Raw genomic sequence first — 25,647 nt, 5'->3', positions numbered from 1 at the left:
GTGAAGCAGCCGGGACGCAAACTGGGGCCCACATGGGATTCTGTCCCTGCAAGCGGCGGCTTTACCCGCTGTGCCACAGCACCAGCCCCCAGAGTGAGAATTCTTAAGAGAAATACTGGAAGCTAAAATACAATGGAGAAAGGCCTTAAAAGTTCTGAGAAAAGATAATTTCCAACCTAGACGTTTGCCTCCCAGACTGTCACTCAGAGGTGTGAGTAAACAAGGCCTGGGAAACCCCAGAAGTTATACCTTCTGTGCACCAGGAGCTTCTGGAAGATGTTCTTTAGCAAAACAAGGGGATAAACAAAGCAAGGGGTGCTGCGTGCTCCAGGAAACCGGGAAGAAGCAGGAGAGACACACAGGGTCCCCAGCCTGGCGGGGAAGGGAGGATCCCAGGAAGCGGCCGGGTGCACCTGCCACCCCTCCCCTCGGGGGCAGAGTTATTTCCCCTCCCCTTGCACAAGAGTACTTCAAAAGCTTCATGGAGAATGGAATTCAAGGTAAGTTTCGGAGCGGGCATTACGCCAGCGGTGAAGATGCTGGCTTGGACCGCATCCCACATCAGAATAACCGCCTTGGAGTCCTGGCTCCAATTCCAGCTTCCTGCTAATGCACACCCTGGGTGGCAGCTCAAGTCACTGGGCCCTGCCGCCCACAGGGAAGACCTGGCCTGGGTTCCCAGCTCCCAGCTTCAGCCTGGCCCATGCCAGCTGTTGTGAGCATCTGGGGAGTGAACCAGCAGATGAGAGCTCGCTCTCTCTCTCTGTTTCTCAGGGTGTGTCTATCTCGCTCTCACTGTCTCTTAAATGAATAAAATAAGTAAAAAAATAAAAGTTACTTTGTTGCAAAACATTTTGAAATCTGTGCCTCTGTGGGGATCTTCAAAATCATTCCAGAAGGGCCCGTGTTGTAGTACAGCGGGGTAAGCTGCTGCCTACAGTGCTGGCATCCCGTGTTGGAGCGCAGGCTCTAGTCCTGCTGCTCTGCTTCTGACCCAGCTCCCTGCTGATGTGCCTGGGAAACAACAGATGATGGCCCAAATACCTGGGCCCCTCCAACCCACGGGGGAGACCAGGATGGAGCTCCAGGCTCCTGGCTTCCGCCTGGCCCAGCTCTGGTCGTTGCAGTCATTTGGGGAGTGAACCAGCAGATAGAAGATCTCTTTCTCCCTCTGTCTCTTCTGTCTCACTTTCAAATAAATAAAATACATCTAAAAAGTCATGGAAAGTGTATCAAATGTATCATGAAAAAACTATGCATGGATATTAAAATTTATTTGAAAGGCAGAGTTACAAGGAGAGAGGGAGAATCTTCCATCCACTGGTTCACTCCCCAAATGGCCGCAAGGCAGGGGCTGAGCCAGGCCAAATCCAAAAGCCAGGAGCTTCTTCTGGGTCCCCAAGGGGGTGGCAGGGGCCCAAGCACTTGGGTCATCTTCCACTGCTTTCCTAGACACAATAGGAAGGAGCTGGATTGCAAGTGGAGCAGCCAGGACTTGACCCGGCGCCCGTATGGGATGCCAGTGTTACCCACTGTGCCACAGCACCGACCCCACCAAATCTATCTTTAAAATTAGCACATAGGAATGTGAGATCTGAATGCTTATTTATTTATTTTATCTACTTGAAAGGCAGAGCAACAGCAGGAGAGAGAGACAGCGATTTTCCATCCACTGGTTCAGTCCCCAAAAGCCTGAAACAGCCAGGGCTGGGCCAGGTGGGAGCCAGGAGCCCAGAACTCCATCCAGGTCTCCCACATGGGCAACAGGGACCCAAGCACTTGGGCCATCATTTGCTGCCTCCCAGGATGCGTTAGCAGGAAGCCGGATTGAAAGCAGCCAGGACTTGAGCCAGCGCCCTGGTATGGGAGGTGGGCACCCCAAACAGTGGCCTACCTGCTACACCACAACACCAACCCCCAGTTTTCCCACAAAGCTTGTGAAGTGTCCTCACATATGGGCTGGCCCCGGCTGAGAGAATGCAGCTCAGTGATGCTGTCCCAGCTCCAGGCTCAGCCCTCACAGACCTGGGAGCTTCTTTCTCACTCTTTCAGAGCCCTGAGCCATGAAGTCCAACTCCATTGTCAGAGAGGAAAGACCACGGGTGTGTGCCTCCCATCAGGTGAACAGAGGCAACATCTGCAGAAGGGAGAAGTTAATAGTCTTACAGAACTCACGTGGGGGCGGCGCTGTGGCGCAGTGGGTAAAGCCACCGCCTGCAGTGCCGGCATCCCATGTGGGCGCCTGTTCGAGTCCTGGCTGCTCCACCTCCAATCCAGCTCTCTGCTATGGCCTGGGAAAGCCATGGAAGATGGCCCAAGTCCTTGGGCCCCTGCACCCACATGGGAGACCCAGAAGAAGCTCCTGGCTCCTGGCTTCAGATCAGCGCAGCTCCAGCCATTTTGGCCATCTGGGGAGTGAACCAGTGGATAGAAGACCTCCCCTCCCCCCACCCTGCCTCTGCCTTCAAATAAATAAATAAATATTTAAAACACACACACACAACACATAAAGTCAGTGTTATTAAAAAAAAAAAAACTCACGTGGGATCAAAGTCAAACAAGGCCTTACACACAAAGCACTGGGCAGGCATGAAGGCACACCCACTCTGAGTGAGAATTGTTCGGAAGGACAGGTGCAGGTGCAGGTGCTACGGCATTTTGGTTACGCAGCCACTTGGGGGTCAGGATCCCACACCTGAGTACCTGGGTTTGAGTTCTGTCTTCACCCCCAGCCAGCTTCTCACTGATGGACAAGTGGGAGGCAGCAGGTGATGGCCCAGGTGCTTGGGTCCCTGCCACCCACATGAGAGACCCTGATGGAGTTTCAGGGTTCTGGCTTCAGCCTGGTCCAGCCTTCACTGTTGCAGCCATTTGGGGAGTGAACCAGCGGAGGCAAGATCAATCTCTCTCTCTTTCTCTCCCCCCCACCTCATCACTCTGCCTTTCAAATAAATAAATAAAAAGAAACCACAGATGTAGACAGTTCCTCCAGCACCACCCTCCACAAGGACAGGCACATTGGAAATGTCAGACACAAAATGCAGAATGGCTGTGTGCTTACAAAAAGCAAAAGCAAAGAAGGTGACTATAGGGATCAAAATCCAACCAGAAATCCTCAGGATCATACGAGTTAGAGAAAAGAGAACTTACAGAAATGCAAAAATAACATTTAAATAAGACCTTAAGAGAGATAAATAAAAAATCATAAAAAGCACTTTGTAAACTGGGGGGGGAGGGGGAACAACTTGATCTAATCTGAGGACTAGATACAGCTGAAAGTAGGATTAAAAAAAAGGATACAGGTGAAGAATTTATCCAGAACACAGCACAGACTAGGATGGTAACTCTCAAGAGGGAGGGGTGGTGGGTGGAGTGGAGGGACGTCCAGACTTTCTTGCTGTCTTTATCCATTTCTTCATTGTTTGAATGTTTTTTTTTTTAAGATTTTATTTATTTACTTGAGAGGCAGAGTTACAGAGAGAGGGAGAAACAGAGAGAAAGGTTTTCCATCTGCAGGTTCACTATTTGTATGGCCCCAGTGGCTGGAGCTGTGCTGATCTGAAGCCAGGAGCCAGGAGTGTCTTCCTGGTCTCCCATGCAGGTGCAGGGGCCCAAGTACTTGTGCCATCTTCCACTGCTTTCCCAGGCACATTAACAGGGAGCGGGATCAGAAGAGAAGCAGCCGGGACTAGAACTGGCGCCCACATGGGATGCTGGCGCTGCAGGCGGAAGCTTACTTAGCTCACTATACCACAACGCCAGCCTCATTGCTTGAATTCTTAAAAAGAAGCAGGTATCATTTTTCCTTTTTTTTTTTTTTAATTTATTTATTTATTTGAAAGTCAGAGGTACAGAGAGAGAGAGGAGAGGCAGAAAGAGAGGGTATCATTTTTCAAACACAATTTGGTGTATGCAGAAAGAGACAGAGATTGGAAGAGAACCAGAAAAAAGCAACAACAGTAGTGCTCAGCGCTTGCTGTTTGTGAGGCCCTATTCTTAAATCCTCTCCATGCACAAGGCTGGATCGCATGAAACGGTGAACTAATTGTTTTCTTAAAAGATTTATTTATTTATTTGAAAGGCAGAGCGACAGAGAGAGGTCTTCCACCTGCTGGTTCACTCCCCAAATGGTTGCAACAGTCCAGCCTGGGCCAGGCCAAGGTCAGGAGCCGGGAGCTCCATGCAGGTCTCCCACGTGGGTGCAGGGACCCAAGTCCTGGGGCCATCAGCCACTGCCTTCCCAGGCTCGTTAGGAAGGAGGTGGACTGGAAGCGGAGCAGCGGGATTTGAACTGGTGCTCAGAGGCTTTAACCCTCTTTTCCAGCCCCTGGTTCTTCCTGATCTACAAAAATAAACATTTTGGGGGCCAGTGACATGGCACACTAGTTTAATCCTCCGCCTGCATCCCATATGGGTGCAGGTTCTAGTCCCAGTTGCTCCTCTTCCAGTCCAGCTCTCTGCTATGGCCTGGGATAGCAGTAGAAGATGGCCCAAGTGCTTGGGCCCCTGCACCCACATGAGAGACCAGGAGGAAGCACCTGGCTCCTGGCTTCGGATCGCTGCAGCGCTGGCCATTGCGGCCACTTGGGGAGTGAACCAATGGAAGGAAGACCTTTCTCTCTGTCTCTCTCTCACTGTCTGTCAAATAAATAAATAATAATAATAAAAATAAAGATTGCACATGGTTCCGTTTATATTTACTCCTTCCATCCTTGAGCAAGCCTGGGGGTGAATGCAGAGAGCTGCTAGAAACGGCGAGAAACCAAGTGCCTCCCGTGGGCCCCTCGCTCCACCCAGCCTGGTGCCCGGTCCTGCCCTCCCCTGCCCTCCCCCCACAGGCCCAGATGCTTCCAGAGGGAGCAGCAACCGCCTGCCTGAGGGCTAAGGACAGGACCCATGGCCTTGCTCTAACTCGGTTGACTCCTGACGGAAGTCACTTCAGGTTTCCGGCGGGGGGGGGGGGGGGCAGCAAAGGAGAGGCCTGACCAGACCGTCCCAGGCACAGCAGCCGTGCCTGCCCCAGGGGCCCCACACTGGCACGGAAGCAGAACACGCTCCACAGTTTCAAGTTTATTTTCAGAAAGTGATGGAGACAAAGACATCCAGACACCACTCTCTGCACAATAAATAGCCACCCCGTTCAAAAAATAAAAATAAAGAGAAAGGGAAGGCAAGAGTGGGCACGCACGCAGCCGCCCCAAACCAGCCCGCGCGTCCCGGGCTGTGCACTGCGGCCCCTTCTTCCGTACCCCACTGTGTCCGAGCAGGTGGGACCCAGGCCAGCTGCTCAAAGTCACCGGAGTCCTCTCCCTGACCCTGGCTGGCCGACTGTTATAAAATCCGCGTCCATTTATTTTCAGATCGGGGATTAACACACACGCAAACAACCCCATCGGAGGCCTCTTTATAGAGGAAGAAAGCAGGCTCCCGTTCCCGGCCTCCCAGCCTGGTCCACGCCCCCCCAGAAGCGAAGAAGCCCCGAGGTGTCCAAGACCTCCTCCTCGTCCGTCTCCTGTTCGCTGGCCGGGAGCCGACAGCCAGAAGCAGCACCAGGTACACGACCCGAGCTGGGGCAGAGTGAGCGGGCAGGGCTGAGCCTCACACGGTGACTGTGGGCCAGGAGGCAGCCAGCGAGCCCCAGACCCTTCCTGGCACCCCTCTTTCCCAGACAAGGGACAGAGGCAGCCGGGGGCTCCTGCAGCCGGAGTCTCTTGTCCAAGTTCCGTGGTGTCCTCCAGCCTACCAGCACCGCTTCTGTGCCTCGCGCCAGGTCCACGCCGGCTCAGTTGGGGAAATAGTTATAAAACTGGCCCTCCGCGACCTCCTTATCAAAAGGGGACGGGGCCCCGGCGGGGGAGGAGCTGTCGCCACTGGAAGGATAGGGGGACACGCGTCTCCTCTTAGAGTCCCCTTCGCCCAGCCCTGAGTCACTGGACTCCGGCCGGAGGGGCGTGATGTCAGTCCAGAGCGAGGCGGAGACCTGGTCCTCCGAGGCTCTGGGGCCAGGTTCCATGGGCAGAGTCCGCATGGGGCGGAACCAGCTGGCTGTGCCCATCTTGGGTGGGTACTGGGGGGCCACCGGCCAGCCGGCTGCAGGCGCCAGGACCTCCTGGCCGCGGTAGTAGGGCACGGTGGGCCCAGGGGCGGAGGGCAGGAATGCGGGCTTCATGCTGACCGCTCGAAACTCGGCGTCGTAGCTGTGGTCCCGGGGGGGCCCCAGCCAGTAAGGCTGCGGAACCACCTCCTTGGCCTGGCCAGGAAGCTCGGGGTAGAAACGGCCGGGAACGGGGTACTGGCTGGGGAGGAGAGGCGAGTAGGGGTCTCCACCAGGCACCTGACAGTTGGGTGCAGGCGGGGAGGGGACGCTGGTGTCCACAGATGCATACATGCTAAACAAACAAACAAACCAGAGAGTGAGAGAACAGCCGGCACAGCCCGACCCACTACCCTGACCCTCCCTGCCTGGCCTGCCCACCCTCTAGCACCTCCCCCCTCAGGAAGGGGGTGGAGCGGACAGAGGCTGAGCGCGGCCCTGGAGTCCCCGCTCGGGTGGGCTGGATCCAGGGACACTTACGACTCAAAGTTCTCCCGGAAGCCTTTGGCAAAGGGGTTGTTGTCAATCTTCAGCTGCGTGATCTAGAGAAAGGGGAAATGGAGGCACCTGGGGCTGAGGCCCGGGGGGGGGGGGGTGTCTTGCAGAACCTCCTACCCACCCCCTCCTCCCACCAGGAAGCCCACAGGCCCCACTCTGCCCCTCCGCCCGGCCCAGGCCCCACTGGCCAGGCCGGCCTCACCTCGGCGTTCTGGTAGGCGGTCACGGCGATGAACTGCGTCTCTTGGAAGGTGAAGACGTGCGTGTTGGCGGCGTGGCACGCTGCCTCCGGCTCTCCGTCCGTCACCTCCACAATGTGCAGCCGGGGCTGGTACTTATGGAGGGACTGCAGCACGATCATCTGCACAGACAGCAAGAGGGAGGGTGAGGCTCTCCCGCTGCCCACGGCGGCCCTGTGGCCAGTCACGGCCCCAAGGGGGAGGGCCCTGAGGTCACTCATCCGTGCCCCTGCCACCACCTCACTTCTCCCAGGCCTTCCGAGTCCAGGCCCAGCACCAACTCTAAGCCTCGTGTCCTCTCTCCTATCCCCAGATGTCCCTTGTGACCAAGCCACCAGCACCAATAGGGCCTGTTAGGGACAAATGCACCTCCCAGCTGCTCAACCCAGAGGAGCTCCACACCCACTCCCTGGCAGGCGGGGTCCCTGAGCAGTGGCAGGCAGCCTGGGGTTTGGTGATGAAGCTCCTGGGCAGCCTTGACCTGAACCTGACCCCCGTCTGAGATGGGCCTTTCTCCTGCCTCATCTTCCTCCACAGTGAGTGGGAAAGAGCCCGAGCTCAGAGAGGTATAGCAGGGAGGCCCAGAGAAGAGGGTCCCAGGCTCTGGAGGGCGGGGCTGCCCCCAGGAAGCAGGTCCTACCTGGGTCACGTTGTTGGAGGCCCCTTTATTGTTCGTGAGCTTCAGTTTCCCAAATGAAACTTCCTGGCGCATCCAGTGGGCTCCGGTGTTGGGTGAATCTGGATGGACGTACAGGCGGTTTCCTGCGGATGGTTAACCTCTTTGGCTTGCAGTCCCCGGGGCAGACCCCCTGGTGACTTGCAGGAGGCGCAGGGAGTGGCAGTTGGGGTGGGGCAGGACAGGTGAGGGTGCGGGGGGAGGCACAGGCAGCGCAGGGGCAGGCGTGGGCAGAGAGGTGAGCAGTGGGCAGGCTGCAGCCTAGGAGAAAGAAGGACAGACGAGGTGGAAGCCAAAGGGGGCCTGGGAGGGAGTGGAACAGGAAGGGGGTGGGGGTGTTAGTCCTCAGCATCCGCGGCAGGGGCTTGGGGATCCACCAGGGGGCGCTCGGTCCTGGAGAACAGGCGCGCGCACCACCCCGCGCCCGGGAGCGTACCTGACACGCTGCCTTCGGCTTTTCCACACTGCACCCACTTGCCGCTCTGGTACCGCCAGTGGTGCTGGTCCACCAAGACCACGTCCACGAACATCCTGTAGTGGCTGGTGGGCTCCAGCCCCGCCACGGTGAACGACAGGAACGGGAACATCCTCCTGGGGAGAACAGGGAGGCCCGGTGTGCATGGGTGCCAGCCCCGTGTGCATGGGTGCCAGCCCCGTGTGCATGGGTGCGGGCTCGGCAGCCAGCCGCCCCTGCCGGGAGAGCGTGCAGGAAGTTTGCCAGCCGGGAGCTGAGCGCTGTCATAATCATAAACTGAATTCTGTGAACTTACAGTGGGATACATTCTATTACAAACGAAAAGGTAATAAAATTCAAAACCATCACTATTGCACTACACTTGCTATGGTGGTGCTCCCGGGCTGTGTATGCCTACTGGACCCGAGTGGTGAGGAGAGCAGGCAGAGGGACACGGTCTCATCAGTGACACCACACCGGAGCCTGAGTCAGCCATGTGATGTTTACACCACGGCAATTGGCCAGCACCACTCCCCGGGGCTTGCTGAGAGCTTTTGCTTTCAGAGGGTCGGCTGCGGACATTCTGCCACGGCCAACTCTGCCCAGGGTTGGTTTCCACTGTGGCTCCCACAGTACTAGCACCCGCCTCGTCCCAGGGCATGCCCTCGCCCACTGGCCCTTCCTGCCCCATCCCCGTGGGCCTGGCGTCTGGAGGACCGCCTGTCCCAAGCCCAGGCCTTCTGAGAAGTAGCTAGCAGCCCAGGCCCCGCCCACCTGAAAGAAGGCACACCAAGGCCCGTCCCCATGCTCCCCGTCCTGTTCCCAGAATAGCGGAGGAAACTGAGGGTGACGGGGGAAGCGGGCTGCCGCACTGCCCTCCCCCAGGCATGGTGCCTGCACAGCAAATTGTGAACGAGAAGCCTTCTCCGGCCGCACCCACCTCCAGTACTTCCACCGTCGCCGCCTCCATGGTCACTGTCATTCCGTCACAGCCACCATCACCCTAACCACCATCTCCACCATCACCATTGCAGCCACCACCATCACCCCCACCACTACTTCCACCCTCCCCACCGCCACTGGCAGCCCCGCGCCGCAACCACTGCCCCCTCCTCCAGCACCGGGACCGGCAGCAGCTCCAACAGCCAAACTTTTCTCTTCCGTCCCCGGCAGGGAGAGCGGAGTTGGCAGAAGGACCGACTCCAACCCTCACCGGGATGACTTCATCCCCCCTCCTCCCGTGAGAAGCCCAGCAGGGCTAGAAGGAAGACGGAGGCCTAAGCCTTAGCACAGCTGGGCTCAGGCAGCCCCCCCAGGAGCTGCTGTCACATCCTGTCTTCCCAGACTCTCCTGGGTTGAGAAAAAGACACTGGGACCCTGGAGAAGTTAACTCCCAAGCCAAACCTGGGTTTCCTCCGCCGTGCATGGCGATACCTGCAGGCGGCCGACTCGGTGCCAGCGCCAAGGCCGTGCACCTGGGCTCCTCCCTCTGCTGCGTCCCCAGCCCCGGGCCCAGGGCTGCCCTGGCCCTGCCCTGGCTGGAGGACTCTAGGCAGCAGTCGGAGGTCAGGCCCCGGCTCCCTGGGAGCCCCGTGGTCAGAGGACCTGAGAAATCAAAGGTCAGGGACTAGGCCGTGGCCAGCCGAGGTGAGAGCATTTTCAACCACGGCCTCTGACAATGGTCAGCTCACTCGAACCTTTGCTGTATTGCAACCAGAACTCATGGAGCCTCTGCTTATGTGCCAGCTGATTCATCACAACAGGCCTCTGAAACAGGGAGTGGGTGTGACTTAGACACCGGCGTCCCACAGCCTGAGTGCCTGGGTACAAGTCCCGGCTCCGGCTCCTGGCTCCAGCCTCCTGCCAGTGCAGACCCCGGAGCAGCAGTAACTGCTCAAGTGTTTGTGTTCCTGCCACCCACATGGGGGACCCGGATTGAATTCCCAGCTCTTGGCTCCCTGGCCCTGGCCCAGCCCTGGCCTTTGCAGGCATTTGGGAAGTGAACCAGTAGACAAGAGTGCTTGCTCTCTCTCTCTCTCTCTCTCTCCCTCAAATAGATTTTTTTAAAGATTTATTTATTTGAAAGAATTACTTAGAGAGGGAGAGATACAAACAGGGGTGGGGAGAATGCTTTCATCTGCTGGTTCACTCCCTAGATGGTCACAATGGCCAGGGCTGGGCCAAACCAAAGCCAGGAACCAGCTGCTTCACCCACATCTGCCATGTGGGTGCAGGGGCCCAAGCACTTGGGCCTGTCTTCACTGCTTGCCCAGGCCATTAGCAGGGAGCTGGACAGGAAGTGGAGCAGCTGGTACATAAATGAGTGGTTGTATGGGACACTGGTGCCACAGGCAGCGGCTTTACCCACTCTGCCACAGTGCTGGCCCCATCTCAAATAAATTTTTTAAATAGTTAATGTTATTTCTGACTTTATACTTGAAGAAACTGAGGCTCAGAGAGCTTTGGGGATGGCCCCTCTGTGGGAGGCAGAGCCGGCGTCTTCTGAGGGCAGAGCAGGGTCATAGTCTCAGCTGTCCACCCATCTTTCATGTCGAGTAATGGGAAACAGGGGAGACACAGGAAGAGGATGGGGAAAAGGGAGAGAAGGAAGGTCTCAGTTTCACCCTAAAAGTCTAGAATCGCCACCAGCCAGCATCCCAAAATAGCTCTGATTTACATGCCAGCATGCCGGGAGCACCGGGCGTGGAGATGGGGCCAGTGTCCCACAGCCCCTCCCCCCAAAAAACTGCCTACTGTGGGTCCAAGAGCCCAGACTCCTCCTCTGCCCCCAAGAGGATAGTCTCCGATGCTTCTCAGGGTCACCGGACCCGTCCCAGAGCCTGGCACCTGGCACCTGCGCTGCCTCACTGCCACTTAGTGCAAGCTACAATAACAAGGGGATTCTGTCCATCATGCTGGCAGAGTATTTAAACATTGACCTTACCTCCTGCTGACCAGGGTGTGACGAACAGGCCTGTCTCATAGAGTAAGATGGAGCTGTAAACGGGTCCCACTTTTTATTTATTTATGTATTTTATTCATTTTCATTTTATTTGAAAGGCAGGGAGAGAGAGAGAGATCTATCTATCTATCTATCTATCTATCTATCTATCTATTTATCTATCTATCTGCTGGTTCATTCCCTAAATGCCTAGAACAGCCAGGGCTGGGCAAGGCCAAAGACAGGAGCCAGGAACTCCATTTGGGTCTCCCCATTTGGGTGGCAGGGGCCCAAGTCCTTGAGCCATCCTCTGCTGCCTCCCAGGATGCACATTCGCAGGGAGCTGGATCAGAAGCAGAGGAGCTGGGACTGTAACCAAGCACTCTGATGGGGGATGCAGGTGTCCCAAACTCACATCTTGACCTCTACGCCAAACACTCACCCCTGATGCCACCTTTTGGGAGGGCATTCTGTACCTGCTGAAATGCAAAATATGCCCAGATGTCAGGGGACCTCCTGCTCCCAGCCTTGGACACACTCACTGGAAGTCAGAGGGCCACTGGCTCGAAGCCACAGAAAGGGCAGGCGTAAGAGGAAGAAAACATTTTTGAGCATTGTGGCAAGGCAGGTTAAGCTGCCAGCTGCAACCAGCATCCCATAGGGGCACCAATGCAAGTCCCAGCTGCTCCACTTCCAGTCCAGCTCCCTGCTGATGCACCTGGGAAAGCAGCAGAGGATGGCCCTAGAGCTTGGGCCCCTGCACCCACATCAGAGACCCGGAAGAAGCTCCTGGCTCCTGGCTTCCGCCTAACCCAGCCTTGGTCATTGTGGCCATTTGGAGAGTGAACCAGCAGATGGAAGCTCGCTCTCTCTCTCTCTCTCTCTCTCCCCCACCCCAAGATCTCAAAGGCTCTGGGGGCTGGGTTGGGAAGGAGTAGAAAGAAAACCACGAAGGCCACCAGGCTGGCGAGCACCGCATGGACTGAGACCGCTGGGCCCGCGCCCGACCTCACACGCACGCACACGAACGCTAGCCGAGCTTCTCAACAACAGAGCTCCCCAAGTTATCTTAATTACAATAATCAACTAATCACACTCAGAAAAGTGGGGATTACCAGCAATTAATGCACGCCCACGCAAGCCACAGCGCCCCGGCCTCGCTCTTCCTCTCCTGGGTCTTCATCCACCGCTCTGTCCTCAGCAGTCCATTCCCAACTCACACAGGGCCCGCGGCGCCGAGACAGCAGCACACGTCCGTGTGTGTCACTAGCGGCTGCCCAAAGTCCACGGACACACCACCGTAACCATCAAGAGCTCCCTGGGCCAGGCCCTCATTTTGTTCTGCCTCGCCCAGCCTCCTCTGAGCCACCTTGATCAGTCTCTGGAGCCGGAAGCACCATCCCCCTCCCCGACTCCCCACCCCGGTCCCACACACTTGGGGGAGAGTGTGACTGTGTCTGGTCCATGCCAGGGTGGGGAGGTGGGTCTTGGGTGGGTGGGAGAGGAAGGACTTGAGTGAGTCAACCCAGGGCAGAGGGCTGCCCAGCTGTGGGTGGGCCTGGGGTGGAAGATTTCATAAAGGAAGAAGGCTGGGGGTGATACGGTGGTGACTGGTGGGTCAGTGGAGCCCACCAAGGGACAGACCAGCCGCCGAAGCAGGGGGACAGAGAGGAAAGGGTTCTCTGAGCCCATAGCGAGAGAAAATGGCTACCGGCTTCCCAGATAGGCATAGCCCAAGCTGAGAAGGCACGGGGGCCACTGGGCACTGGTAGGACTGGCTTAGGGGTGGTGGGCTCTCTGTCCCCCCGTCCTGCCATGAAACCTCCCTGGCCAGATCCAAGAGGAGGCATCAACCAACAGGGGTTCTGTGCTGCCCAAAGTGGCCCCTTAGGATGACTCAAAAAGTGTAAATTGAAACACACACACACACACACACACACACACTTACAACAGAATCAGGAAAACTTGGTGAAAGGAATTTCTGTCCTGGTTTGCCAACGGTGTTGTGTTTATTTGTTTCAAGGCCATTTTGAGAGATGCATGGAGAACTATTTAGGGATGAGATCGATTCTAGGACTTACTCACTAATTATTTACGTATTACTAATATGGCCCTAGGCGGGAGGGGTGGAAGTGAGTGAGGGCAAAGGAGAAACGAGACGGGAGCAGTACTGACACCTGCTGAAGCGGGGCCACGGCGGGGGGGGAGGGGGGATTTTTCTGTCTACTTGTGTATACAGTGGAATTTTTCATAACGAAAAATACAAGTGCCTGGACCCAAAAGGAAGACAACAAAACTTGTCCAGTGGGGAGCACTCATTAGGAGCAAGCGGGAAAAAAGGGGGCCGCAGGGCCAGGAGTGAGGATGCACGCTGAGAATCACACCCCTGCCCGACTCCCCTAAACAGCCCACGGGCAGGCAGCCCTGCGCAGGCCAGAACCCCGGAAGTCCTGGCTGACGCTCCATCTACCCCATCCCTTAAGACCGGACACGGGCGGAGCCCTTGCAGAAGGCTGTGGGGACAAGACCCCAGCCAGGCCGCAGGGCCGGGCAGCTTCCCAACCGTTCAACAGAGGGCAGGGCTAGGAGGCTCTGCCACCCTGCACCTCACTGCCCTCCACCAGCGCCTGCCTGCCTAACGCTCAGATACTGGAAGTGAAAGCAGCCGAATGCATCAGGGCCTCTGGACAGCGTGGGGGGCTGTCCTTGCTCGTGGCCGTGGGGGACCCTGGAAGAGACCCCCTGGGCTCTGGGGCCAGCTCTTCCAGCAGTGGGTGTGCTGGGTGACCTCAGAAGACTCTCTTGCTGTCTCTGGGCCCATTTCATAGTCCCTTCCAGTCAGATGCATTGGGACCAGAAGCCTGGGCTGTGCCTGGGGAGCACCCAGAGGGGGAGTGGAGAGGAATTACCCGAAGCCTTAGCAAAGAAGGCTGGCCCACAAGTGCCCCTGCCAGCTTCCTGGGCTCATCCCAGGGCAAGCAGAGAAGCTTGGCAACCCTCAGTCCCTCAACCCCAGACTGTGCCACCACAGAGAGACGAAGGCCCCGGCCAGGCCTGATCCAGCACTAGCCCCTGGGGCCTAGCACATGCAGCCCTCACCCCCACCCCCCGAGCCTCACTTGTGACACCTGCTCCTCCACACCTCCTGACCGCGGATGGACCATGCTGGGTCGGCCAGCGACACAGCCCCTTTACCCAGAGGCCTCCACGGGGCAGGATGGGTCCCCGTTGTCACAGGCCAGACTCAGGCAGGCACACACAGGGTGTTGCTCACCAAACAAATACCACACGCCGCTCAAGTTTCTCTTTCTTTGCTCATGCAGGAGGCTGTATCCGGAAGCAGCACCCTAAGCCCCAAACCCTCACCGTGGGGCTCTCCCCACGACTCCCCCCAGGGTGCACTGATGAGAGCAGCTCTTCAAGGCACAGATCTCAAAGGGTGCTGGAGTCCAGCTCCTCCAACCCTTGGGTGAGTGAGCCTCACCTGCTCGGGCCCTCCCGGGCATTTGTGCCTGGAAGGGATCTGTGCCCCCCTCCCTGCAACACACGCACCCCAGACATTCGATCTCAAAGGGAGACCGGAAAGGAAACTTGGCCACAGCCTCTCTATGTCACCGAATCCCAGTCTCCCGCCACCCCCACCGCCATCAAAGCTGACACAGCACAACAGACGCAGAGGGACTGGGGGGAGGCAGGGGCCGGGGCTTGTCCCCCATTCAGCAAAATCCTGCCCTCCCTTCCAGTTTCCCACACCAGGAACCAAGAGGCCCCTCACTCTGTTGGACCCAGCCCATGCACTCCCGACAGCTCACTGCCACCTGTGCACACGGCGGATCTGTGCTCCCGACCCTGAGCAGAGCAACTTAAGCGCCCACCCTCATTCAGGGAACTTCCGGCGCTCACCCTAGTCCATCTCCCTGTTGAGTTCTCTGGGCATACACAGCCCTGCAGAACCTTCCCTGTGCTCGCCGCTACCCCATTCTGCCCCAAAGCTGGTGTCCCGGAGGCACCAGCGCCGTCCAACCGGAAAAGGCCTTGTCCCACGCGGCGCCCAACTCACCGCCCCTGCTTGGTGATAATCATCTCCGTCTGGTGCTGATTGAACTTGGACCACAACAGGTGGTTGTTGAGCGCCACTCTCAGCTTTCCCGACACCTCCAGCCCAGCGGGCAGCGCATAGTCCTCGCGCGGCCCCGGGTAGAGACTGGCGCGCGGGTCCGGGGCTGCGTAGCCATCCCCGGGCTGGTAGCCCTCGGCGCCTGCCGGCGGAGGATAGGGCTCGGCCGTCCCAGGAAAGCCGGCCGCCTGGGGCCGGGGCGGGTAGGCGTAGGCTCCGAGGAAGCGGCCTGGCGGGGCCGGCACCAGGGCGCCCCCTGCGTAGGACGCCCCGAGGCTGCCGCCCCCGCGCCGGTCGGCGGGGTCCTGCGCGCCGGGCTCCGGATAGAAGTAGCGGTGCTGCGGGTCGGCGCCAGGCGCCCGGCCCTCGTCGCTCGCCGGCATCGGCTCGGTGCCCGTCAGCATCTCTCCGCAGCCCGGCTCCACGATGCCCATCCGGGGCGGGCTGGGCACCTTCCCGCAGCCGTCGAGGGGGCGGCCCTGACGCGCGGGGGCAGGCGAGAGGGTCGCACGGGCTGGGGCGGGCCCTGGGGCGGGGTGGGGGCCCCAGCGCAGTCCGGGCTCGGGCGCCCGCCTCGTGCGCCCGCGAGTGGCAGGCGCACAGCTGCTGCCGGGCTCCCTCTCGGCGGGCCGCTGTCACTAGCCGCGCGGCGCCTTGGCTGTGGCTTTATGAAGCTCTCGGGTCCCCCCCGCCCGCCACCCCGGCCCCGCCCCGCCTCGCCCCGCCCCTCGTGGCTAATTCTCGGCGGAGTCCGCGCTGCGGGCGGAGGACCGGCGGGCCCCCCAAGGAGGGGACCAGCGGGTCCTCGCGCGCCCTGCGGTTCCTGCTTCAAGAACCTGCCCCCTGGGGAGGCAACCGCGCTGCCTAAATCGCCGGCCCGGTTCTCTTCCCGGGACCCTGGCGCGGGGGGGGGGGGACGGGCGGGAAATTTCATCTGTCCCCGAAGGCTCAGATCAAAGACCCCCTCCTGCGGGAAGCCTGCGACGATGGCCCAGGTGGGACTCGCGGGGCCTCTTCGCCCGCACTGGCCGGCTCAGAGCAGCTGCGACCGCGGCAGCCAGCAGATTCTGGCTGGCGCCCAGTGTCCGGGCTCAGTGCTGGGTGGCTTTGCACTTTGCATGAATGAAGCGTTTGCCCTCTTTCTCCGGGCCAGCGGCCCACGCGGGCTGCGTCCGGACCCCAGCCGGAACCCCAGCCCGGGACCCACTTGGAAACTGGTGAGCCACAGGAGGAGTTCCTTAAAGAGAAGCGCCTCCGCAGCAGCGTGGGCGGCCGCGCACTCCTGGCCGGGCAGCCCCGTCCTGGAAGCCGCGTTGGGCTGCGGGTGCTCAGGTCCCGGGACTGGCGCTGTCACTCAGTTATATGTGACCTGGGAGAGTCACTTCCCTTGCCTGAAGGCAGCATGGCATTCCTCATCAGGACACTGGGGCAAAGAAACAGATGGACTTTGCCAGCGAGCTGCGAGCCTCAGACTGCACTGCACATAGGCTTCCAAGCCATGGTTACACCTGCGTGGAAACGCTGAGGTTCAGAGCCCACCCCACCCCCACCCCGGTACTCCAAAGGGCACCCCCAGGCTGATGGGACCACGGGGGCTTTGCTTTCTGTCTCTTTTCTGTTAACTAATGTAGCTATGCGTTTATGATGAAAACTCTTCCCCCCTCCCCCCAGCGATTGAAGGTAGCCTCACGGAGAGTCTTCCTGTGTATAAAGATGAAACATAGAGAAAATCGAGCAGTAAAGAAAACTAAAAACAAGACTATATAAATTGCCCCAAATCCCACCCTCAAAGGCAAACAGAATTAACATACCGCAAACACACAGATGTCACTCCTTGCACACTGGCTGTCTTTTGCACACACACCAATGCATAATTCTATATAAACACCACACGTGCTGCTTTGTCATGTGTGGTTTTTTTTTTTTCATTCAACAAAGTGGTGCCGAATTTTTTGCATGTCAATAACCATTTACATTTTAGAGTGTTTTGGAAAATACTTCTCACAGTTTCATCAGGTTAGCTCACCTCTCCTCTATCGCCCCCCCACACCCCCACTCCTGCCCTCCCAAGTCTCCCCTGGGGCTGGCCCCATCTCCACGTTCCTCCTTTCGTTTCTGCCCTGACCCAACAGGGCTTCACCCTTAGGGGCCCACAGGGACTCTCTGCTCCCAACTAGAGCTGAACCAAGAGGCAGGCTGGCAGGTGAAGGCGAAGTTGGGGACCCCAGGAGGCGGGCATGACCCGGGGAGGAGGGGGAGGGAATTAGTGCACCTCCCCTGGAGGATGGAGGCAGGGCATCGGTCTGACCTCCTCTTCAACCCTTCATCCGCCATCTCCCTGTGCCTCAGGAAGGCGGAAGCCTCTGCCTGCTCTTCCAAGTGGGGCAGCGCTGCTGGAGAGAGAGCACGCCCTGGAGACCTTGGCTACTTTTGGGGGAACCTGAGAGGCTTCGGGAAGACGGCGGAATGACTGATTTCCCCAGGAGCTGTGAGGCTGTAGGATACGGAAACCTCTGCCAGGGAGATTTTTCTGCTAAGTTCTTGGCTCTGGGGGCCAAATGGAGACTTGTTCCTTCCCACGCAATCCTCTGTCAAGGGGTCCGTCCCCACTCAGACCAATCCGTGCCCCACATCCAAACAGGCCCCCCAGCTCCCACCCAGCACTCCAGGGCGGGAAGGATTATAATCTCAGAGTTGGCAGCCCGGGGCACCTGTGTTTGGAGGAAGGGGGAGGGGCTGTGGGTGATCTCCATAACCTCAGGAGTACTTGGAGGTCTTCGGGCTCATCAACCCCGATTCCTCCCCGCCCGCCCTCCAATTTCTTCCACCCAAAAAAGAAAGTGCTTGTGAAAAGCGGAGGCTGAGCAGCCCTGGTGTCACCACTGCCAGTCCCGCCCTTCTGCCAGCTTGGGTGAGAAGAACCCTGGTGGTGACACCTCCTCCTCCCTGCTGCCGCCTCGCCCCTTCCCAGGCCCAGGGCTGGAAAGGTGGGAAAAGAGGAGCAGGAGACCAGGCCTCCTGGGATCCCTTCACTTCCCCGAGGCCGCCCCTCCCAGCACCTCGCCCACTCCCATCTACACACTGCACATCCGCCAGGCTGGCCCTGGTGGGGCGGGAGTGAAGAGACAGGGGGTAGGGGTCTGGGAGGGGAGAGACAAGCTCCCAACCAACGCGGAATTTGATGAGCCAGGCTGGGTGGTAAATATGGGGGAGGGGATCACACATCCCCCTGCAGAGCTGGGGCTGGAAGTCTGCTCTCTGCACTCCTGGTCCAGTGCTCTTCCCACAAACAGGGAGAGGGTCATGTAATGAAGGAAGAGCCTTGGAGATAGAAAAGAGCTCACCCTAAGCTGGCGGCCTAGGTGGTGGCTCCCCCCTCTCCCCCCGCTGCTTCTGCAAGAGTCAAGTTACTTCCCACTGAGGCTAGACAGGCTCCGTGGAGGTCCCAGCCTCTGCCACACCCGTGGGCTGAAAGCTGTCAGGAAGCCTTGGGCTGTTTCAGCGTGGACTCTGGGACTTGCCCCATGAGGTTCTGATCCCAGACCTGGGGCACAGGAAATAATATGTACTTGTTATTTTATTCATTTATTTGAGAAGCAGAGAGACAGGGAAAGGCCCTATCTTCTTGGTTTACTCCCCCAAATGCCTGCAATGGCTGAGGATGGACCAGGAACCCCATATAGGTGGCAGGGACTCGGGTACTTGAGCACCACCTGCTACCTCCCAGGGTGCACATGAGCAGGAAGCTGGGGTCTGGAATGAGGCTGGGATCCTAATCCAAGCACGCTAGTACAGGGGATCAGGTGCCTTAACCAGTCCTAACTGGTGCCTTAACCAATGCACCAAAGGCCCGCCCCCAGACACCTGTACATTTAAGGGCTCTGGATGGTTCTGGAAGTCAGTGAGTCCACTCACCCCAGGCTCAGGCCCCTGCCCCATAGCTCTCACACCTGCAAGCTACATCCCATCCCCAACAGCCAGGACCATGCGTGTGCTGGGGCACGCTAGGGAATGGTGGTGGTGGGTGGGACATACACAATGCTCAAGAAGGGTTCTCTTCTCACAGCTCTAGGCACCCCAGAATCAAATAGCCAGCTGGATCCTCCCGCCGCAAACATGGGAAGGACTGGCCATCCCATCCCCACCCCCACCCCCACCCCCACCCTAGGGGGCAGAGAAGGCTCGGGGTGGGGGGAGGACTCACACTCAGTGGCTCCATTAGGGCAGAGGCCTTTCTATGGGCAGCTGGGACAGGGGTGGCAGTGGCCCCAAGATCAGGATTTCTGCCACCCACCCGCCAGGCCCAGTCTTAGAGGCCGTAAGAGGATACACGGGGAAAGAGAGAAGGGGCAGTGAGTTGAGGATGAGGCCTGAAAGGCAAGAGTGCCAAACATGAGGTTGGGCGAGTTTCATGGAGAGACCGAAAAGGGCAGTCCCCACAGAGACCCCAGAAGCTGACTCAGTTAGTAAGCGGCAGGCCAGGGAGACACCGCGGAGGGTGGAGGCCACAGCAGAGGGACACAGGGCAGACCTGGTTGGGTGGCTGGGTCTGAACCCCAACTCATACTGTGTGACCAGCATGAGTACCTTAATCTCTCTGGTCTCCCTCTCAGTGCAGCTAACCGACCTCCGGCCAGGACTACCAGTTTGCAGCGGCAGGGATCAGAGCCAAGGCCCAGCCGCCCCTTCGTTCCTTCAAATCAACCCCCAGCCTCCACTCAAGGCTTTGGGCCAAAAGAGGGCTCTACCGTGTGCAAGATCCCATCTCAGAAGGGGAGAGGCTCCCTGGAGACACCCGCACGCGACTCCCTGGAGGCTCGGGTACTGCGCACTGGGATAAACGGACTCCGGGGTCACAAAGACAAATCAAAGTTAGCCTCTGCTCGCAGAGCGCCCCTAGCACGGTGATCCCGGGGATCAGAGCTGTCAAGCCCTCAGCCCACTTGCCGCTGGAGTGTGGCTGCATCAGCCTATGCACCCATGCTGCCACTGCACGCACACTGCCCACCACACACCACACATCGCCCACCACACTAGAGACGGCCTGGGACCCGGTCCCTGGCCCCACCCCTTGTTCTTGCCCCGCATCCAGCCTCCCAGAGCTCCCTGGGCATCTGATTCTGCCCATCCCCACCCACCCCAAACCCCCGCCCCTCCAGGACCAGCCTGCCAGTCTTTCAGAGGGCATAGCCGGAACCATCGGATTAACAGCCCGGGAGGGGGAGGAGCGACAGGCACCTGTACAACCCCCACCCTCGTGACAGCTGCAGGAGTTCCGAGTCCCCAGCACCCAGCATCAGGTGGTCAGTGGGAACACGGAGTGGAGGGCTCACCCCCAAGGTCAAGGACACCAGCTCCCAACTCCAGACTGGGCCCCCCTTCCCCACGCCGCACACCCCTCAAGGCCAGGCAACCCTTCCGCCTTGGGCCCCCGCCCATGCCTGGGTCCTTCTGCATCCAGTGCTGCTTCTCCAGGGGCATGATATTTCTGACTACGTTTCCTCTCTCCATCTCCAACCACTGTCACCCTGCCCCAGGTCTCCACGTGAGACCCCCTACCCACATACCCTGTCCCACAGCGCCCTTGGGCTGGGGTTCCTGCTTTGTGTCCCAGAGGGCAGGCCCGAGATCCAGGGAGGCCCCCCTTCCTGGGGAATCTCGGCAGACAGGCCCTTAATCTCAGGCAGGAAGCAGAGTCTGGTTACCAGGGGTGGGGGTGGGGGTGGGGGGATACCCAGGGCTTTGGGTAAAGGGAGCTGGGGGAGGAGGGAAAGAAAAGAAGAGACAAGGGGAAAGGAACTGGAAGGGGGAGACAGGCTGAGGGGTTAACCCCTGCACAGCCGCCCACCCCCAGCCCACGCGGCCCCCTGTGCCTACCCTGCCGTCTCTGGCAGCACCGCACGGCATCGGCACCGTTAGGCCCTGCCAGGCGAGCCTCCCTTGCAGGCTACCCCTGGGGCCTCCGGCCACAGGACAGCAAAACAAGCCCTGCTCGGCTCTCCCCTCTCGCCAGGGCCCTCGCCAAGGCCCGCGAGCCTCGCATCTCCCGGCTTCCGCCTGGCTCTGCGTCTCAGCGTGTCTGCGCCCTGGAAACTCTCTGCAGGCGAGTCCTGCACACAGGGCCCTGTCTGCCTCTCCGTGCCCGTGTCTGTGCGCCCCAGAACTCGGGGTCTCTCGGTTACGCGTTGGTGTCTGTCTCCAGGCCTCTCTGGTTCTCAGCGTGCCTGCTGCGTGTCCGTCTGTCTGTGACGGGGCCCCCTGAGTCTGCTCTGGCCTGCCTGTCTCTGGTCAGTCTTGTCCATCTGTTACGCTGCACAGCAGGGGCGAAACGGGGTGGACCTAAGGCTTGGCTCCGGATGGATGAAAGAGGCGGGAAATGGAGGAGGGCCCAGGCCAGAGCGGGAGGAAGCAGTGAAAGCCCTGACTGATAGGTGGGGTACAGGGAAAGGCAGATGGGGCTCTGGGGCTCTGGTCCTGCCTGCGGTGACCACAGGTCAGGCCCTCTCCCTGGCTGAGCCTCAGAGTTCTGCTCCGCAAAGCGAGACAGTTGGCAGAGTCTGTACCCTGGATGGCTGTGAGAGAGCCAGAGTGACAAGGACACCCCTACATCAAGGGCAGGAAGCCAGCCGCCCCTTTCTGTCCCCCCAGGGAGGCGTCCCAAAGTCCCTGCTCAACTAGATCAACAAACAGCCTGTGTGTCTTGATTCAGCACCACTAGGGGCAGGACAGAGGGAAGGATGGAGGTTAGACAGCAGGAAGGACTTCCTGAGAGCAGCAGGAGGCGAGGAGGCGCAGGCCTCCAGGGCCCCTCTACTGGGGCTGGGGGTGGAGGGGCAGGGGTGGGGGCGCTCAGCAGCTGGATAATTAGCCTGCGCTCTCAGGCCCTGCGGGAGGGGCCGGCTGGACCAAGAAACCAACGCAAAGTGACAGGGGAGGTTTTGACACGCGGTGGAGCTGACGGGCCCAGGGGGCCGGGGCTTTGGTTTGGAGGGGAAATCCTATCAAATGATTAAAAAATAGGTCAGAGGGAAGAAGCCACAGCCGGCACTGGGTCCGTGGTGAGAATGCAGCTTCCCCAGGGCTGCGGGCCAGAATGGGGCGGGGGAGCTGGGAGTGGGGACAACGGGGCAGCTGCCTCCCTCGGTCCCGTCTCATGGGGACACCGTGCAGTCTCTACCACGGTCCACCTCTGGCCCTCCCGCGGTACCTCTTCCTATTTCAAGGCAGGGCGGTTTCAGCTCCTCCTCTGTCCAGCGCCCTCCCAGCACTGCTTTCCAGAAGCACTGGCCATGGCCCCATCTGGAGCCCTCACTACCTTCAAGCTTGGGTTCCTTGCCTGCAAAGGTGGACTGCTGATTTATCGACACTCTTTTTTTTTTTAATATTTATTTGAGAAGCAGAGTTATAGACAGACAGAGGGAGAGACAGAGGTTTTCCCTAGATGGCCACAATGGCTGCAGCAGGGCTGATCTGAAGCCATGAGCCAGGAGCTTCTTCTGGGTCTCTCACGTGGATGCAGGGGCCCAAGCGCTTGGGCCATCTTCCACTGCTTTCCCAGGCCATTAGCAGAGAGCTGGATCAGAAGTGGAGCAGGGGCCGGCACTGTGGAGCAGTGGGTTAAAGTCTCGGCCTGCAGCACCAGCGTCCCATATGGGCACCGGTTGGAGTCCTGGATGTTCCACTTCTGATCCAGCTCCCTGCTAATGCATCTGGGAAAGCAGTAGATGACCCAAGTCCTTGGGCCCCTGTACCCACATGGCAGACCTGAAAGAAGCTCCTGGCTCCTGGCTTTGGATCAGCTCAGCTCTGGCTCCAGCCATTTAGGGAGTGAACCAACGGATGGAAGACCTCTCTCTCTCTCTCTCTCTCTACCTCTTTCTGTAACTCTGTATTTCAAATAAATAAAAAAAAATCTTTTAAAAGAAACAAACAAAAAAATGGAGCAGCTGGGACTCAAACTGGTGCCCATCTGGGATGTCGGCGCCGCAGGTGGAGGCTTAACTTACTAAGCCACAGCGCTGACTCCTATCAACATTCCTGCCCATCTGAACAGCGCCCCCTGGTCATCTTGCCAACTCTGCACCCTGCCTAGCGTCCACGTTGGCCCTCCAGCTTGTTCTCAGAGCTCCCTTTTCCCTCCTCTCCCCCTCTGCCACCTTCTCAACTCCTGCCATGAGTCGTGGCAAAGGTGGCCGGGAAAGGCCAAGGGCGAGGAGGAGCAAAGCAGGAGCCCTTGGGGTGGATCCACTGTGTCAGCACTGGACAGAGATCCGGGTGCCTGGGGGTGCTTCCCCATCTCAGCAATTAAGAAAAAATTATTTACTTATTTGTGCATCAGAGCTAAAGGGAGAAACAGAGAGATCTTCGATCCGCTGGTTCACTCCCCAGATGGCCACTACGGCCAGGGCTGAGTCAGGCAGAAGCGAGGAACTTCATCCGGGTCTCCCACGCGGGTGCAGGTGCTTTCCCAGGCCGTTAGCAGGGAGCTGGCTCGGAAGAGGAGCGGGCACGGCCCAGCCCTGCCATTTCAGCAAAGTCACCTCCAGCTCATGCACTTCAGGATGGGGCTCCTGTCAGCTGCCTTCCCACAACCCTCACGCTGCAGCGCATGTGCCTTTCTGAGGTCACTGGAAGTCATGGCGAGATCAGCACCTGAAACCAGAGAGCCGAACAGGGCCTGGGAGCCACACACATCCCTCTGTGCGGCTCAGGCAGCAGTCGGGGGTGGGGGGCGGGCAACCAGTGCAGAGAGACAAGCCTGGCATTCGGCTCCCAGCGAGCAGGCACCTGGGTCCCAGCCATTGCGAGGCAGGGCACCCAAGGCCATGCTGGCGTGAACACGGATTGGCTAGTTCTGACCTTGAGTTTAACCCCACTTACCACCCCAGACACAGATCCGCTCTGACACCAAGTCTGAGATTTCCCCGGGAGCCTGCTGTCTACTGCCCATTCCTGCCCTCGGTTACCCAGCAAGTGTCACAAGACGTCCTGCCAACCCCCTTCCACCAGGGCTCTGAGATGGCCCCCGGACTCTGCCTGTGGCCACAGCGGGCGTACAGCTGGTGTGGCTGCCATCACTGCCCCCTGCCCATGCCCGCCTCCATTTCTTCCCAACCAGTGGCACCAGAATCTGACACTCGGTGGGTTCTGATCAGGCAAGTCCTTAGCACCGCACCAGGAGCTGGGAATTGAGAAGTGGGGCTTATCACCTCGCATCTCTCCCTCTCCCTCCCTCTCTCTCTCTCTCTCTCTCTCTCTCACACACACACACACACACACACACACACACACACCATCCACTGTCTCAAGGCCCAGGGTCCACAAATGGGCTGCATCCAGGACTCCCAGGTGCCCACCTCCCTGGACATAGCACACCAACTCCAGCTTTTACATTGTCGCATTCCTCAACTTTCAGGAAGTTTGGAAATGGAAAAATCCCAGCTTTTCCTGAACCCCTCTCCTGGCCCTGCTGCTTGCTGGGGGTGGGGGTGGGTACGAAACAAGAGAATCCCTGCAGGGAGCTCACATGCCTGGTGTGGGATCAGCTGGGCGGGCACCACTGTCCCCATCTTACAGACCAGGAAACCGAGGCGTCGAGAAGCGAAGTACTTTCTCCAAACGAGGATGCCCCTGTGCTTGGGAACTCGTGCCTGGTGTCCCAACGTCCTCCTTCCTTCTGTCTGATGACCCTACAGAATGCGCCCCCACTGCCCAGCAAACCCATGCCAGTTACGGGCAGGAGGGGAGGGAGTCAGGGCTGGGGGCTGCAGGGGGCAGGAGTTGGCTCAGCCGCACCGTCAAGGCCAGGCGAGGGGTCAGCGGTGCCGTGAAGGCAGATCCAGACGGGAAGCACTCAGGCGACCCGGGCTCCAGGTGCAGAGGTGGGAGGCAGGGGCAGTCCTCATTTCTCCCAACTTCCCTTGGCAGCCGAGCCCCTGGTAAGGGGCCTGCGCAGCTCCCTGCAGCCGCGCCGCCTCCTCCCTCTGCGGGGGGTGGGGGGCATCATCACACCTCCGCTCTGCCCTCTGCTAGCTGAGCCTGTGCGCTCTCCCCAGAGAGAGGCGGCAGAGCCAGCCCGAGCTGCCTGTGAGTCTGAGGACCCCTCTTGTCCCCGTGTTGGGGGCTAATCCAGCTCAGGAGCCCCTCTCTGCGCCTTCCCTGACAACACATGGGACCCCAGATTCCTCGCGGTGGAAAGCTCCCCGAAGCTGCTGCTGTCTTTGAACAAACGCGGGGAAGCCTTCCCAAAAGAACCTGAGCCAGAGCCAGAGCCCCTTCCTGGCCCGGGCTGGGGTACCTCCTCCAGGCTAACCTTGACCTCCTGCAGAGAGGTGGAAGAGGACAGAGATGAATCGCAGTTTCTTATAAACCTGCTGGCTTCTTGGTCCCGGACGACGACGACACAGCGGAGGAGCCCTGTGGTTCTGGCTCTGAGTCAGGCCCTCGCCCGGGCGTCCCCAGTGCCATCGCGCTGCGCGCCGCCCCGACTGGAAAATCAGGCTCATGCCTCTGCCCCGGAGTCAGTGCTTCCCCTGCGTCCCCGCCTCATCTCGCTTTCCCCTAAAGGGAGGTGTTTCCTCGAAGCCGGGAAAAGTCAAGGGGCAGCAACCTCGCCAGGCAGCCGCGGG

The 25,647-nt window shown here is 59.1% G+C and overlaps 1 protein-coding gene across 2 annotated transcripts; it reads right to left on the bottom strand.

The window, feature by feature from the left end:
* Window positions 1-5,057: 5,057 nt before the first annotated feature.
* TBX21 (T-box transcription factor 21) lies at window positions 5,058-25,605 on the bottom strand. 2 transcript variants are annotated; one of them, XM_089318414.1, is made up of 6 exons: window positions 25,332-25,605; window positions 7,944-8,098; window positions 7,472-7,593; window positions 6,795-6,953; window positions 6,575-6,636; window positions 5,058-6,389 (listed from the first exon to the last, which is right to left on the bottom strand). In XM_089318414.1, the coding sequence occupies exons 2-6, from the start codon at window positions 8,092-8,094 to the stop codon at window positions 5,783-5,785; spliced, it is 1,101 nt and encodes a 366-aa protein (XP_089174540.1). In that variant the 5' UTR covers window positions 8,095-8,098; window positions 25,332-25,605; the 3' UTR covers window positions 5,058-5,782. The 2 variants fall into 2 exon arrangements, with proteins under 2 accessions (XP_089174540.1, XP_008269595.4); XM_008271373.5 differs by lacking the exon at window positions 25,332-25,605 and adding an exon at window positions 14,963-15,649.
* Window positions 25,606-25,647: the final 42 nt, after the last annotated feature.

This window comes from Oryctolagus cuniculus, chromosome 17 (genome assembly GCF_051225735.1).
Source record: "Oryctolagus cuniculus isolate XC-2025 breed Fujian yellow rabbit chromosome 17, ASM5122573v1, whole genome shotgun sequence".
Lineage (NCBI taxonomy): Eukaryota > Metazoa > Chordata > Mammalia > Lagomorpha > Leporidae > Oryctolagus > Oryctolagus cuniculus.
Note: the sequence above shows the minus strand (reverse complement) of the source record. Positions and strands in the feature narration are given on the sequence as shown.

Bases quoted from the DNA above. Each gene is read 5' to 3' on its own strand.
- TBX21 (XM_008271373.5), bottom strand. From the start codon at position 15,453: ATGGGCATCGTGGAGCCGGGCTGCGGAGAGATGCTGACGGGCACCGAG. The intron at 7,594-7,943 runs GTACGCTCCCGG...AACCATCCGCAG, and splicing joins AGCCGAAGGCAGCGTGTCAG to GAAACCGCCTGTACGTCCAT. The intron at 6,390-6,574 runs GTAAGTGTCCCT...TTGTTTGTTTAG, and splicing joins TTCCGGGAGAACTTTGAGTC to CATGTATGCATCTGTGGACA.